The 16,095-nt window shown below is 48.6% G+C and overlaps 1 protein-coding gene across 5 annotated transcripts in view; it reads right to left on the bottom strand.

Annotated features, from left to right (window-relative positions):
* Positions 1-16,095, bottom strand: part of LOC138567577 (uncharacterized) — a 464,209-nt gene that overhangs the window by 403,077 nt on the left and 45,037 nt on the right. For all 5 annotated transcript variants that reach the window (XM_069645944.1, XM_069645947.1, XM_069645946.1 and 2 more), the window contains exon 2: positions 10,557-11,075. In XM_069645944.1, coding sequence (XP_069502045.1) covers positions 10,557-11,066 — 510 coding nt within the window. In that variant the 5' untranslated portion in view covers positions 11,067-11,075. The remainder of the gene's footprint in view (positions 1-10,556; positions 11,076-16,095) is intronic.

Below are 16,095 nucleotides of genomic sequence, written 5' to 3'. Positions count from 1 at the left end.
GGCGGAGTAGAAGGTGTATCCCGTGCGGTTGGGGTGGAAATACTGCCATGTGTCTCTTAGTCCGTATAGGTCCATCATGTTGGCCACCTCCGTCCTGCCGCCATCAGCTGGCTCATTCGCCTCTGGGTTGCCGGCCCGTCTATCTAATATAGGGTCAGCCCACATATTGAAATCGCCGCCCAGGATGACCGGTCCGGCAGCCTCCAGCATATTCTTTGGTACCATGCGTTGGAGGAAGCGGGATTGTCAAGAGCTGGGGACGTATAGTGAAGCCACGTTGAGAGTGGTGTTATGTATCTTACCCACCAGTATAATGGCCCTACCCTCAACGTCCGACCAGATCTTTAAAGCCTCAAAATGGAGTCCCTTCTGCGCCAGGATACCAACTCCTGCTTTTCGCTAGGGGCCCGAACCCCAATATTCAAGTCCTGCCCTGGAATACAGGACCTTACGTTCCTCCCCTCTTGTGTATCGAGTTTATTGGAGGAAAAGTACATCTAAGTTGGCCCTTCTGAATTAAGACCCTTTACGCTGAGAGTGCCAGCCTGAAGGAACCCAGATTTACGTGTTTGGTTGTCTATTGTCGTTGCCATGTTTATTTTCTGGGCTTACCTCTGGGGATCTCACCATCGCAGTATTCAGCTTACACCTTACAAATCTGCATGTTGCTTTTTGAGTGTCTGTCTTGTTCTCCCTGTCCCTCTTCCCGCTCCATCCCCCCTTTCCCTTGCGGCGTCCGATCTAGCAGGATTATCTTCACCCAGGCAGCTTCGGACCACCAGTGAGAACCATGCAATTCGCGGTCCTAAAACATAACAACTTAAGTAACAGTGAGCCCCCTGCAGCGCCCCTTGCCCCGTACCGCGAGTGTATGGATCCTATCCATAGTCATTGATGACTCAATCACGCTCCCACATTCCTTAGTCCCTTGCAGTTCTGTTGTGTAAGCCTTTGGTCGGGCCCGCACCTTAATCATGACTGCACTGTGTAAGTGGGCGTTCAGTGTTACATGTCCGGGGATGCATTCATTCTCTGAAACTTTCTAGAACCTGGTATCTTCTTGCGTCTCGGTCCCTTGATCCGCCACTCTCTGTCCTTGTCTCTTCTTCCGTTAGAGTCTACTCCCGCGTCCTGATCCCCAAGTAGGTCCACCGTGCAACTGAAGAGGTCTTTCTCAGACGTCAACCTTACGTGTTTCCGTCCCACTCAAATGAGAGGGAGAAGGGGTATCCCCAACTGTATCGGACATCCTTTTCCTTCAAAAATGTAGTGAGCGGTAGACATTTCCTCCTCAATGCGAGTATAAGGGATGATAGGTCTTGATAAATTGAAACAGTCGCTGTGTCCAGTGAAATCTATGGGCTGCGTCTGGCCTTCTCAAGGACCCGAGCTTTGTCTGCATAGTTATGGAATCAAGCAAGTACTGATCTTGGGCCGCCCGGCCTACCTCCGGCTCTGTGAATGCGGTCTATTTTCGGTTCATCTACCGAAACGTCTTCGAACAGCAGTTTCATTAGCGTATGCATAGTTATTTTTAGGTCAAGCTCAGTTTCCCCCTTCTTGCTCCTAGTTCTCCAAATCATCGACTTTAAGGCGAAAGCCCTCCTCCCTTGCTTTGATTTCAGCGATCCTTGTGTTCATTTGGGCTTCCAATGTGGTCAAGGAGGTCTGATTGTGCTTGACTTACTCTAGCCTCTCTTCCATTTTATCGATTCTGTGAGTAATTTTGTTTATTTTCCATCCTATGTCGGCTCTCATGTTTCTCATTTCTGTCAGCAGATCAGCTACATCTGCCTTAGTCACGGCTGCCTCGGGTCCCGGGGATGCCATTGTAGTGGAGACAGGTGGACTATTACGGGTGCGCTGGGGGGAGAACTTGTAGGATGCTAGTTTCTCCCTAATGTCCAAGTGCCCAGTGTTCAGAACGCTGGTAAAGATGTATTTTGCTGAGCTGTGTTTTGGTGATGAGCGACGAAGTCGACCTCGGGAGTCTCTGTGCAGGGAGAGGAGGGCACACGCCCCAAGAACGAGATGGGGGCCCAACCTTCTTCGTTGGGGGTGGAGTTCACAGCTGGTGAGATGAATTGATCTCTGTCTTTATTCCACGCAGAATAAGGGAACCATCTATAGTACCAGGCGCCTCCCGGAGTGATTGTCTATCTGTTGTGGTGGGGCTGTGGGGTCCAACGGCTTGCAGAGGGTCCTGCGGCAGGAGCAAGGTGTGATCAATGCTCTGCGCCGATGTTGAGGAGGGCACATGCCCTGTACGATAGTGGCCCAACCCTCTATTTAGCGGTCCAGAGAGGGACCGGTTAAAGTTGACCTGTATATTGGGTTGGTTATAGCTTTCACAAGATGCACTGTTATTTGATAGCGACACCTCTCTAGGCGGTCTCTTGCCGCAGTAAGGGTCTGCTCGCACTTCCCAGGGAAGGGTATTCCGGTTGTCAGACTTCCACTTAGGGTACTCTGCTGTGGGAGAGTATGAGACAAGTTTGAAGGGGCTGAAGGGTTGTCCAAAGAGGTCTCTCTTGCTGATATTAAGTGTATACAGGTGTTGGCCGTTATTTGATGTCCATTGTTTATCCTACCTTAGGATACCACTACGGAGGTGCTCCAAGGCTGCTTTATTGCGTCTGTCACGTGTCACTGCAAGATCATATGTGTTCGGAGTGATTGTAGGATTGTAGGCCAGGCATCGATCCCCAGACGTGGTCAAGATGGTCCATGAGGGTATGGGAGACTTCACTACGACTTCAAGTCGTTTGGGCCTTTCCCTTTGCTATAGGAGGCTGTGAGGCTGTTCAGTTTCTTAAGTGCTACCGAGCACGTTTCGTAGGTACAGAGCAGGTTTATAGGACAGTTGAGTTGGCGGGGGGAGGGTCCTCGTCTGCTCTCAAAAGTGGGGCAGGGCTTTTTCACTTAATGGACATGGAATCTAGTCTCCCTGCAGGGTGGTCATTGTGGACGTGTCACCCCGTGGTCCAGGTCCTGCAACCTGCATGAATTTTGTGCCTACGTGGGGTCTTGTTTTAACGTTATCCTTCCGAGTAAGGGGCTGGTCTCCCCCTGTACTTCAACTCACTACGGGAGAGTCACCATCGCGCAGACCCCTTCCTGATGTGAGAGTCACTCCACGGTGTCTGCTAAAATGTGATGTTCAATGCGACGAAATTCGGGAGTCAGATGGCTGCAGAATGATTCAAGGAGCGCGTGCTTACATGTGCTTAGCAACTGCGTGCCCAGATTCCATATTCAGGTCTTCAGGTCCGCTAACAGACTGCCAGGTGTGATTTAATGATATTCACAGGTAACACAGTGGCAGGACCTCAAACCCCATGTACTTCAGGTTGAGTCTAGGATTGTGACCCAGTTCAGAATGCCCTCATGTACTGGGGGCCGCTCTACAGGTGTCTGGTTACCTCCTGCTGGCCTTAATTATGTTCCGTTTTCAACGTCGTGGATTGGCCACTGTTTACCTTCAGTATGCGTGTCCCAAAGCGTCAGGCCCTGTGAAGGAACGTATACGCTTTCCTGGTCTCCAGTGTTCTTAGTCGTGTCTGGGGTCCACTGGTAGGAGTGGGGTTGGCAGGGTGCGTGTGCCAGTGGAGATCCCCACACAAGTACGTCTGCTGAGGCAAAGCGGTCACTTCTTGACACCCATGTGTCAGCACTAGTAATGAGGTGTACTCATGGAATCCTCTAGGTTCCCTTTCCTAGATTGAGGCTACGTTGGCCTGGCACCATAAGTTTCAGGGCACCAGGCGCTGCTTCCGTTGCGAGGTATGATATGATATGGCATTTATAACGCGCCTATACACAAGTGTTTCAAGGCGCGACAAGGCAAGGGGGGGGACAAAGGGAGGACAGACAACGATCCTACTAGGCCAGGTGTCATTCAGATCGCGCAAGTGCATGGGAAGGGGGGAAAGGAAGGGTGCGCGAGTGGAAGGGAGAGGGGAAAGTGCAGTACATGGGAAGTGTAATAAATAAGATATATAAAACACATAAAATAGCCAGCTGGTGGCAAGTGCAAGGAAGTGCAGACATAAGTGCTGGAAGGGGGACTGAAGGGATACAGAAAAAAAACGGTCCCCAAGAGCAGGGGTTGCCAGGGAGGCAGTGCAGGTGGGCAGTTGACGGGGCCTGGGCCAGAGATCAGAAAAGGGTGGCCAGGTAACCAGTGCAATTTCAGTCAGGAATTCAGCAAGGGAGGGGAGGAGAGAAAGCAGAAGCCAAGAGGAAGGTTTTGAGGTGTTTCCGGAACCGGAGATGGTTCTCCTCGAGTTTCAGGGAGGCAGGAAGGCTGTTGAGAGAGGCCCTGCCGAAGAGAGTGATCTGCCACCAACTCGTTGCTTGGAGAAGCGACTGACCCTGAGGGAGTTGGAGGCAGATGAGCGAAGAGCTCGAGAAGGAAGATATTTAGGAAGAGAGAGTTGAAGGTATTGCGGCCCCAGGCCCCAGAAGGCCTTGTGTACAATGCAGAGGGTTTTGAATTTAATCCTCGCAGCCACTGTGAGCCAGTGCAGAGATTTCAGTTCTGGAGAGATACGATCCCTGGGCTTGAGGCCAAGGACAAGTCTCGCAGTCCTGTTCTGGATAAGTTGCAGAGGGCGGAGAGTGGAGGCAGGAAGATTTAGATAGAGGCTGTTAAAGTAGTCCAGCTTGGAGAGGACCAGGACTCTGGAGACAGTGAGTTTCTGGGGGAAGGAGAGGAAAGGAAGAATACCTCTAAGGAGGTGCAGCTGGTAGTGTGACTTCTTAGGGACGTCAGAGATGTGAGGGGAGAAGGAGACTGCAGAGTCGAAGATGACCCCGAGGTTTTTAGCCTTGCAGGTGGGAGTGGGAGGAGGGCCAAGAGAGGCCGGCCAGAGAGCTGCAGGGAAGGAGGGAGTGGGTATGCAGATGAGTAGAATCTCAGTCTTACTGGCATTAAGGCAGAGGTCGTTGGCGGCACACCATTCCTGGATGGCAGACAGACAGTCAGAGATGAGGGAAGGAGAGGAGGAGGAGGAAGAGGCCGAGGGTAGCCTGAAAATGAGCTGGGTATCATCCGCATAGCACTGAAAGTTGGGGCAGAGAGCGGCGATGCGGTGGGCAAGGAGTGCCAGGTATTGGTTGAACAGCCAGGGAGAGAGGTTAGATCCCTGGGGGGACACCACAGGTAGAGAAAAAGATGTCGGAGAGGAAGGATCAAGCAGGATAAGAACACAAGGGGTGTTAGAGTCCAGGATGGAGAGCAGGTCTTCACGGATGTTCAGGAGAGCAGTTTCCATGCTTCTGGCAGCTCTGAAGCCAGACTGATGGTCATGAAGACAACCAACAGATTCAGTGTGGATATTGAGCTGGGAGATGGCCAGTTTCTCCAGGAGCTTGCCCAGGAAGGGCGTTATGGAGATTGGGCGATAGTTAGCCGGGCAGGAGGGGTCGGCAGAGGGTTTCTTAAGAAGAGAGTGCACAAGGGAGTGCTTCAGGGGGGAAGGGAAGACTCCAGTGGCGAAGGAGTGATTGCAGAAATCCGCCAGGGCAGGAGCCAGGGAGTCGATGTGATCCTTGATAGTTTTAGAGGAACAGGGGTCAACCTGTTTCAACAAGACTTTCATAGATCGGACTTGTCTAGAAACCTCGTCTGGAGAGAAGAGGAAAGGTAGAAAAGGAAGGAGGAGGGGTGGCTGCAGAAGGGCCAGAGGAAGAACAGGGAATAGCGGGAGGGGGATGAGAGGAGGAGAGTGAGGACAGGATGTCCTGAGTTTTAGAAATGAAGTGAGAAGCCAGTGCCGTGCAGAGGGCCTGGGAAGGGACAGGGGAGGTAGAGACTGCAGCAGGATTGGCCAGTTCCTTGCAGATTTTAAAGAGTTCAGCCGAGTTGTTAGATGCCGCAGAGGCGCGGGCTTGGATATGAGCTCTCTTCTTGGTGAGGACGGAGAGCCGGTACTGCCTTTGCAGCAGGCGGCAGGCCAGTTTGTCAGAGGATGAACTTGAAGCACGCCATTTCCTCTCGGCAACCCTAAACTTGCGTTTTAGGGTGACGAGGTCTGAGTCATACCAGGAGTTGCACTTGGCTTTGGGCTTCAGGCGGATTCTCATGACAGGGGCAAGGATATCAAGAGTATCAGATATAGCAGAGTGGAGCATGGAGAGGGCTGTGTCAGGGTGGGAGTCAGCCAGGGGGGAGGAGGAGGTGAGAAGGTGGCGGCCAAAGCCTCAACTGACACGTGCTTCATTGGTCGGGTAACCGAGAAGGTGGGTGGCAGTGACGGAGGTGGCTTGGCCTGCGGGGTAGGGAGGGTGAGGTGGAAGAATAGGAGAAAGTGGTCACTCCAGGAGAGAGGAGTGGAGAGAAGGACAGAGAGGGGAAGGTCTGAAGAGATCAGAACATCGGGAGTGTGCCCTGCAGAGTGAGTCGGGCCAGAGGGGAGAATGTTGAGTGAGAGAGAGTCGCAGAGGTAGCGAAAGAGTTCAGAGGGGGGACAGGAGGCATCCAGGTGGATGTTGAAGTCTCCAAGAAGGAGGAGTTGAGTGGTTGAGGGCAGGAGTGAGGAGGAGAGGTCCGCCCACTCAGAGAGGAAGGAAGAAACCTGACCAGGTGGCCGATAGATAGTAGCCACAGTAAGGGAATGGCTAGGCGAGAGAGAGAGCCTGCAGATGAGGCATTCGAAAGAGGAGTAGGCCTGCGTAGGAATGACAGAGGCAGGAATCCACTCAGGGAAGATAAGGGCTACGCCCCCACCAGATCGGCTGGGCCTGGGCGCGGAGAGGATCTTGTAGCAATCAGGTAGGAGCGTGTCAAAGCTGGTGACAGAGCTGGCCGTAAACCATGTCTTAGTGAGACCGAGGACATCGAGGTCAAGTTCTTCAAGAAGGCGGCAGATATCAGAGGAGTATTTGACAGCGGAGCGGGAGTTAAGAGTGGCAATGTGGAGAAGGTTGCCCTCCTTGAAGGACTTCCGGGGAGGGGTACAGGTCAGAGGTATGCCCTGCGGAAGTGTAGAAAGCGCCGAGAGGGGGCAGAGAGGGAGGGGGAAGGCAAGGTAGTCAAGGAAAGGGGGGAAGGGACAGCAGGAGAAGAAAGGAAGTTGATGAGGCGCGGAAAGCGTCTATCAAAGATATGAAGGTTGGCCTGAGGGCCTTTGACCAAGATGGTCCCATAAGAGTAGACATAAATGATGACCTTAGAGGGTGGCAAGGAGGTCAGGAGGGCATCCCAACGGGTACCACCATTAATGGGAGAAGAGGAGAAAGGAGAGAGAAGAGAGACCATATGCGGGGTCCATAGATCTGGAGAAGGAACGACAAAGAGGATGTCGGTGAGAGTTTCCTTGGAGGAGGCACTGATGTAGGTGTCCGCGATAGGGAGGCCTGGGTTGGAGACCAGGATGTCCTTTTTAAACTGTTTCCTACCGGACTTAGTGAGGAGAGCAGGATAGTCTATAGTGAAACAGTTTGAAAAGATAGGGGCGACAGAGAGCACCATAGAGTAGGTGGGAGAGGAGGGGGTGCAAGGGGTAGACAGACAAGACAGCGAGAGGCAAGTGCGCAGGAGAGTGGCACAGGACGACGCCACTTAGGAGGCGAGCGCAAGAAAGGCACAGGACATTCTAAAACAGGAAAGAGGACAAACCTAAATTTGAGAATCCTAAAGAGGGAGAAAAAGGCCTAGGTTTCACAGAGCAACTTTAAATACGGTGACAGGTATCTGCGGTTCGCACCCCAGTAAGGAGGCCGTTGGTAATTCACTATACTCGTCATAGGGAGGGCTTTAGGAAACCCTCAGCTGGGCCTCGTATTACAGGGGCGGCCGCTCTCCGGGTCCGGATGCAATGAGAATGGATTATGTTTTCTGCCAGTTTATTTTCCCCTCAGCTGTGAATGCTGGGTTCAGTACGAGCAAGTAGTGTATCAGGAGGGGGGGTGGGGGGGCAGGCCGCAATAAGGGATCGGAGGGGAGCCAAGTCCCGGCTGGCTCACCTCCAGGTGCGACGCAGAGTGCTGCTCCGTAACTATGCCTGCAGCCGTGTCTCCATCTCCCGTATGTCACTGGGGGGGGGGGGCGTTTGTGTCACGGGCCTGAGATGGGACACCTCCGGAAGACAGGATACCTCTGCTCCGCTTCTTTGATGGTGTTCCACTGCTGGGCTCACGTCGGGATTTCCAGCTGCGCACTCTGCGCTGTTGTACTTTCACTTTAGGCGGCTCGGGTCGGATCAGGCCGCAGGCTCAGTACGTAAATGCAGAGCGTTCCGTTTCACAGGGACTCCAGCACTGATTTCCTCTGTTTTTTGGCTCAGATCCAGGTGGGTATATTCATCTCAAACTCGTGTTACTCTCCAACAGGGGGGGGGGGGGGCAAATAGTGGGGGCTCAAACCACTTTTTGGACAGTGGGGCTCAGAGCTCACACAGAGGTGTTGCTCATCCGTGCGCCCCCTGGTGGCCAGTATGTGGCGTGTTTTGACATTGACTTTACGATGATTAGGTTGCAGGGGATTTTTTTGCTTGCTTTTGCTTGTTTTTTAATGTCGGTTTTGTCTTGTGGTTGTTGCATTGGTTTGCTTCCATGGTGCTCTCAGGGTGTGATGGTGGTTCAATCGCGTCTGTGTCGTTGAGTAGGTCTTCTAGGTTAAGTATTGGAATCATGTTTTATTCAGGGTTCTCTTCTATATTTTGTTGTAGATGAAGGAGGTGTCCTTGTGTTTTTGTGAGAAATGGGGTGAGGGCGTCGATTTTGTTTACATTTCTTCTTTTTTTTCTGTGCGGCTCCGTTTTAGTGTTGGTCCGTCTCGCAATGTTGGTCGAATTGCCTTGCTGTAGTGAGTTGTTGGTCGCGATTTATGGTGTTAGGTATAGAGATTTTTCTCTTCTTTTGGCGTTTGTTCTGTTGTCGACCATGTTTGTGGATGTGTGTTCCGCGGTTGTGATTAAGTAGTGCAGTTCCATTTGGTTCATTCCTACTCCTGGTTGTCTTTCATGTGGTCCTGTTCGTTTTCGTGCCAGGTTGTTTTAGGCGTTTCTTTGCCTTTGGGTTGTCAGTGTTGTGATCTTTTGGGTTTCGTTGGTTTGTAAGTTTGTGTTTAGCTTTCTTTTTTAGGATGCTGGGGCTGTAGCCCACATGCAACGCTTTACTGGTTGGATTGTGACTGTTCTTGGCTTCCTTACGTTTGCGATTATAGGCATAATGATTTAGCGTCGGGTGGTCTTATGGCTCGGTATGTCGGGTGGTTGTGGGGGGAGTGTAGGAAGGCTGTTGGGGAAGAAGCCCGGGGGTCCTTGGCTTACCGTTGTATTTACTAACGGAATCCTGGGAAGGTCCTAGGCTTGATGGGATTCAAGGATTATTGTTGGGGCAACTAAACCTAGGCTCTATATGTAAAAGTCATTTCTACAGTTTCAGGGACATTTAGGAAGATTGTATAATCTTCAAAGTTAGGTATTCCAACGCCAACAACCAGAGTCAAGAGGGAAGGGCGCGGGATCCTTCCTTCCCACACTAATTTCCCCAGTATGGCTTATAAAAGGTAAGGTTTCTTGGAACCAAGATTTCCCCCTTGTGATATTCCAGTCTGAATGGATCCCTACCCGTGGGTGAGCTAACCTCCTTGTGTTTTTCCCTTTTCTCCAGCTTTTGTCTTGTACCCCATCTCCCCATCAGACTACTGAGACTATTTCTGTTTCATCCAGACCACAACACCTCTATGTGAGCCAGAAAGACTGGGAAAAATCCTCTGTTGAGCTCACCCTGTTCTAGGGTTTTCCAGAAAATCCTCTGGATTGGCCAGCCCTTTTCATCCTACAATGACTCTACCTTCCTGGTCCACAGATGGATTCTAGCAGATACTGACAGTATTGAACATCAAGGACAAGTACCGAAAAGGAAATTAAAAAAGCCTCAGAGTTTTGGGTGCAGTTAGGACAAACGTGAACCAAGGGCAGAAAGTGCTATGCCTCCTTTTTGACCAATTACAGAATATCCAAATGGCAGGCAGAGTATTTCAACTATATGAATGGCGCAAGATTGAAGGTTGTGCCCATTCAAGTCCAGAATTGCATGTTCTTCAAATATCAAGTCCCTACGAAGGAAGATTTTCTCATTCTTTCCCGAGGTTTCCTTTTGAAATATTCCATTTCTGCCTACCACCCCAAACAATCCTACACTCTGTGTAATAACCTTTGATGCCCCACACTTTCAGGTGCCTGTGATTTCTGCATTGCTTTTCCCTAACATGCAGTGTATCGCTACACTGTTTTTTCACACTGACATAGCTTTAACTTAACTTGTTATTTTAAGATTGCCTTTTGAATGTTATTGCGTTCACCATTAGTATTACATGCATTACAAGAAAGCTCTTGCAGACTAAAAGTGCTTATTATTTCATTAATGAGCTCAGTCACAAGCTGTTGTGAAAAGACGTGCATGATCTTCTTCATAACAGTCACTTTTACATTGACATACAAAACCTCTTTTTCCAGCAACATGGTTATTCACTATTGCGGTCAAAAACCGCTAGGCAAACAAAATTGTTGAATAATACATCAAAAAATAATATTTCTTTTAAATACCATGTTTTCATTAGCTGTGGAGTCCCGTTGGACATCAAATGAAGTTGAACAATCTTCAGTCGTAGTGTCTTCGTCATTCGAGTATTCTTCGTCCGTGGATGGATCATAATCAGGGTCTTCAAGAAGATTATCTGGAGGTTCGAAAGAATCTTCACCATCTGATAATTCATTAGCTTCTGAAGGTTCAGGGGAAAGTTCACCTAAAGATGTGGCTGGTGAAGATTGCATAACTTCTCCTATTTCCATAACGTCCGCACCTTGTTCCGTACATAGTGAATAGGTATGGTCCCTGAATACCTTGCAAGAGTCTCCAATGAAGTCCAACTCAACTTCAGACCACTGAGCACCCTGGTGTTTCAAAACCACCCTTTTCACAAATGTTTCTTTCTGAGCCAGCTCTCTCTCAGACAGTCGAAATTGAGCAATGAGAACAGCCCAGCTGTAGTCCGTGTTTGTTCCCTTATTCCTAGTTCTTGGATGATAATGTGTTTGTGTGTGCTGATTAATCATCTTCTTTTCCTGCAAAGACAAAATAGCGTATGTTTACAATTCTGAACACACCCACATCAATATTGAAGTTCTCCTTACACAATAACAAAACAAGCAGCAAAGGTGAAAAGCAAGCAACACAAGATTATGTTACATGCATGCTATTATCAGCAGACTATTCATTTCTTTTCCATATTGGTGGGATTACGCCGAACTCCGATATCAGAGTCTATTTCCACTAACCCATGGCTAGTTGCGAGTGCATATTGTGAGGCTACTTGTAATGGACTTTAGTAAATATGACACATAATAGTGACCTTGAAACATTTATCAACAAACCATTGTTCAGTATTCATAGAGTAATGTTGTGGTGTGCTTCTTCCTGGTGCCCACCAGCCAGCACCCAATTTAATATCTTAAATAGGCCATGCCACCTCAATAATTTTAGGTTGGGTTATTTGATGGTATCATGTTCTGCACCACTATGTGGTTAGGATATATTAAATGATACTCTATTATGCCTTGTTTTCTGTTTTGTAATGTTGCGCTACACTATGATAACCTGCTTTGATATTCTATGCTATGCCTGTTATGATTTGCTATGTTATGCAAAGGAGTTAATTTATATTATGCTATGTTGTTATAGCATGTTGCACTACTAGTGTTTACAGAATGGGTAAACACTATGCAGAGCTTTTGCCCCAGAGAAAAGAAGAAAAGGACCCAACTGTTATTCCTTTCCAAGACCACCCTCAACTGAGGGACCAGGACACCCTAAACGGAGAACAGTATGAAGGTCGCATAGCCTTCAGCGCCCCCAATAATAATAACCATGGAATGATCAGACCCCCTTTGATTGCAACAGAGGTGGGTGCTCTTTTTCAAGACGCTGCGAGGGGACCTGAAGAACTCTACAAAACACCTAAATAACTACATTGAATTGCACTCCAGTCATCAAAAGGGCCTTAATGCCCAAAGATACACTTGCAAATGTTGACCAAACATGGCACCCTTGCTCCCTCCCCCCAGCCCAGTAGCTTTCCTCAGCAAACATGAAATCTCCTCAACCTAGTTTCACTTTTATTTTTATTATAGAGCAAGGCACCCGACAACACCCAATGAGACCCTTGGGCAGACATTGATAGATCATCCTGCTGCCACCTTATCTATTTACCATACCTCATGGAGCAAATTGCTTCAGTGCACAGAGCACAAAAGTGAGGGGAGGCAAGGGGGAATGACAGCAATGAGTCAGATTCAGTTAATAGGAGTACATCCAATGGGCACAGTCCCTAGGGAATGAATCTGTGGTTTAAGCTCCGACCACCTGATCTGGCTCTTTAGCTGAGGGCCCAATCCATAAGGTTTGATTTGAGAACTTTTCTGAATTTAAGGGGATCTTCGTCCTTTCTCATATAGACTGGTAGGTTGTTCCATAGTTTAGGGCCTTTAAAAGATAGAAGGGAACTGAAGCACAAGGGGGGAGTTTGTTAAAGAGTTATATATTGATGATTCATACAAGAGCCCATCGATGAATTAAGAGGGGCCCTGTATTTACAACACAACTGAAACCCCATAAGGAAATAGGCAGGGTAAGGAGGACTGCCAGTAGAGCAGAAACAGACAGAAGATTTAGTTGTGAACTTACAAAGTGAAGCCCACCTTCACTTCAGTGTTATCAAGGCATCCAGTTATCTCACTCAAAGAACATGGTTTGCAGGGTTATCAGGACTTTGCAGGGTCCCTCTAGCACAGTCTATATGGCATAGGTCTGCTTACTGTTGGTATCTGAACCAGAGGCGTTGCTGGGTGGGGCTAAGGGGGCTATAGCCCCTGGTCTTTTGGTTGTAGCCCCGGATAGAATCTCAGGAGCTACAGCCAAAAGACTAGCTAGACCCCAGTCCCAACAGTTCCAACATCAGCATAGCCCCGGGTCTTTTCCAGACCTAGCAACACCCCTGATCTGAACCCTACCTTTTCCTGTCATTGAACCATGCTGTGGTATCTCAAAGTGATCGGAAGCAAATAGAAAGGAGCATGACTGTGCCAGAAAACACCAAAGCAAACAATATCCTACATTGGAAAATACAGTGTTCAAAGTAGGGTGCATTCATCATTTTGTCCCCCTTTGATGGGCGTCGCACCTATATAGTGTATAAACGGTGTGACAAGGTGCATTGCCTAACCATGGGGACAAACAGTGGCCTTGTCGAAGGGGCCGGGCACCGCCCTGACCTATTGGAACCTTTAGCCAGAAGAGGTATGTGGTGGATCCCCCAAAGCACCCTCACTGAGACCCCACATTAAGGTAGGGTGCAGCAATAGGAGTACCTACATCCACAAATCCCAATGGCACCTGTGATAAGGTGTGGACAGCCTACCTATAGCACTGGTACTTCGAGAGAGCTATTCCAAAGCACTAGCTGGGCCCAAACATTCAGCACAGGAATAGAGTAACCTTTAAGGGAAAAGAGTTGCAGCATTCTGAATTCATTAACAAGTGAATACATGTCTTTTGCCAGCAGAACTGTGGAAGGAATCATTCAAACAAATGAGTGAGGCCACCACAGAGTGCAGGAATTCTGCTGATACAAAGTCATGTTTGACAAACTGATTGAAATGAAACTTGCATGCATTAATTAATCATGTGAGGGACAAAAACAAATATACATTGTTCTCCCGCTAGCATCGCAGGGATAACAAGGTTGCCATTCCCCAGGATGACAGCCTTCTATTAAGTTTCCATTGCTTACCAAAGCCCTCTCTCTCCTTCCCCGGACTTCAAATGTAGGCAGCCAAAGAGGGACAACATTCAAAGTGGGCCAAGTCAGCAAGGCTCCATAGGGGAGGGAAGGAGATCACCCACAAGTCCACAGACATTTTAAAATCCAAGATGGCAGCAGGCCTTTCTATAAACACTGGCCAAACCACTTATCTCACATGGCCACAAGCACATGGCCCAATCACAGGGCAGCCTAGCAGAAAATTGGCAAGCGAGAGGTCTATCATCAGGTGGAAGTTATAGTGGAGGAGAAGGGCAGTTATCTGAAGTGTGTTATTTTGGAGGGTGGTCATCTGAAGAGTTACGTTGGAGGAGGAAGATAACTGTACAAGAGGAGTATCATCTAGAGAGAGTTGCATTGGAGGGAGAGGGTTAACATTACGAAAGACCTGTATTGGAGTAGGTGAATCGTCACTTGGAAAGAGTATTTTTTTGAGGAGGTGGGCTGTCATTTGGAGTGGACTACAAAGGATGGCCGAGAGAGCGGGAGTTGTCCCTACTAACTGGCTAGAGGGGAAGATATATTTTCAAAGCTTAAGGAGGTGGGAGGCAGACAGGTGTCCCGAGGAGGATAGCTCAGTTGCAACGTGCTCGCCTTGAAAGCAAGACGACACAGAGCAACACAGGTTTGATCCCCGGGTCTGCGCTTAGAAACCTCTGGGTATTAAGCGCGTTATAAATAACATATCATAGCCATTATGAACAGGTTCCTGAGGAGCAGGTCAGTTCATGGTAGACTGGGTAGACAGGAGGAGGAACAAAAAGGAGTAAGTTCACTGAGGGGCAGAAAGGTTATGTCAGGGATAGCAAGGAGGGGCGTATACCGGGGACCAGTACCATGGAACAGGGAGGTGTTCTGTTGATAAAGGCATCTCTAAAACTCTGGGAGAACAGACCTATGTGGGAAACAATCTACCTCGGTCTTGGACTACTGGAGGAGAATCTACAAATTTAACAAAGCCATGACATCCTAGCTTCAGAGGGTCTTTTCTGCCAATTCTACAAAAGTAGATTTGTTAACTGCGAAAACCTCCTACCTGTAGAACAAAGACCAGTGCTTCATTAGACAGTGGACTAGGGCTAGAGGAGACCAGGCCAAGAACTGGTTTTGGGTCAGCTGGTGCAAGTGGATCTAGGGCATGTGACCTTTGCCCCACCCACCTGTCAATCAATGCTAATCTGTTGGTGCCTTCCTGTTGTTCCACTCTTTTTCTCCTCTGTAAGCAGCCTTCCAGCCTCTCTACTTTTTTCGTCAGGTGGTACAAGTGGATCTAGATAAATAAACTCTGCACCAACTACCTGCTTAGCCCTTTCTTTGTTAAATATTATGTTGCAGGGTGTCTCGCGCCCGGGCGCCCAAAGCGAAGGGCAGATGAAGAAAAGAGCAATTCCTGCTCGGTCCAGTTAAGGCCTGGAAAGGACCTATTCTCTGCTCATCATACACAAGGTAGACATCATCTGATACTTTTAATGAGGATATTGTTAATACTGTCACACCCATGATGATTACTAATGCAGGGTTGGTCATCCTAGGTGACGTTAACCGATGGAAAGGCGACAAATGGGATAGAAAAGCACTGGAACTGGAAAAAATGCTAAAAAACCCATCATGTTACAGTCCATAACACTGACTCCACGCACAACAAGGACCATATATTAGATTGGATCGGCAGTGGAAACATACAAGTTGGAAATATCACCACCACACTGTGTATCTGGACTGAACATTCCTTTGTCACTTGCATATTGAGGCTCCCAGCTTTAGCACGAAGAGTGCATGAACCTGCATATACAGTTAAAGCTCAAAATTTTAAGGACATCACTGCCCCTATCTTCGCTGGGTATATAGAATCGCTGATAATTAAAACTAATGACACGGATGGCCCTGAGACGCTTATAAGTAGTTATAACGAGGAGATCTCAGAAATGCTTGCTAAACATGCCCCGATGAAGGATAAAACCGTTGGAGATCTACCTAACCGCCACAAATGGTTTTCTCCAGCTTTGGCGGAGCTCAGAACCACCAAAAGACAGGCCGAACATACTTTGCGCAGGGATAACTCCACAACAAATATGTTGGCCTGGAAATCCAAAGAGAAACAGTATAAGATTAAGATCATTGAGACAAAGAAAACCTTTAACAAAGACCACATTAGCTTGGCCGGAGACCAGACAAAAGAACTTTTTCGGCTCTTTAGATAATGGGAGAAACCCACTGTTTCCAGTCCCTCTATCAAACCTACAGCCGATGACTAATCGAGTGCAGAA

Source organism: Ambystoma mexicanum, chromosome 2p (assembly GCF_040938575.1).
Source record: "Ambystoma mexicanum isolate Mex_15411 chromosome 2p, UKY_AmexF1_1, whole genome shotgun sequence".
NCBI classification, from domain to species: domain Eukaryota; kingdom Metazoa; phylum Chordata; class Amphibia; order Caudata; family Ambystomatidae; genus Ambystoma; species Ambystoma mexicanum.
The sequence above is the reverse complement of the archived record's forward strand: the minus strand, read 5'-3'. Positions and strand labels throughout refer to the sequence as shown.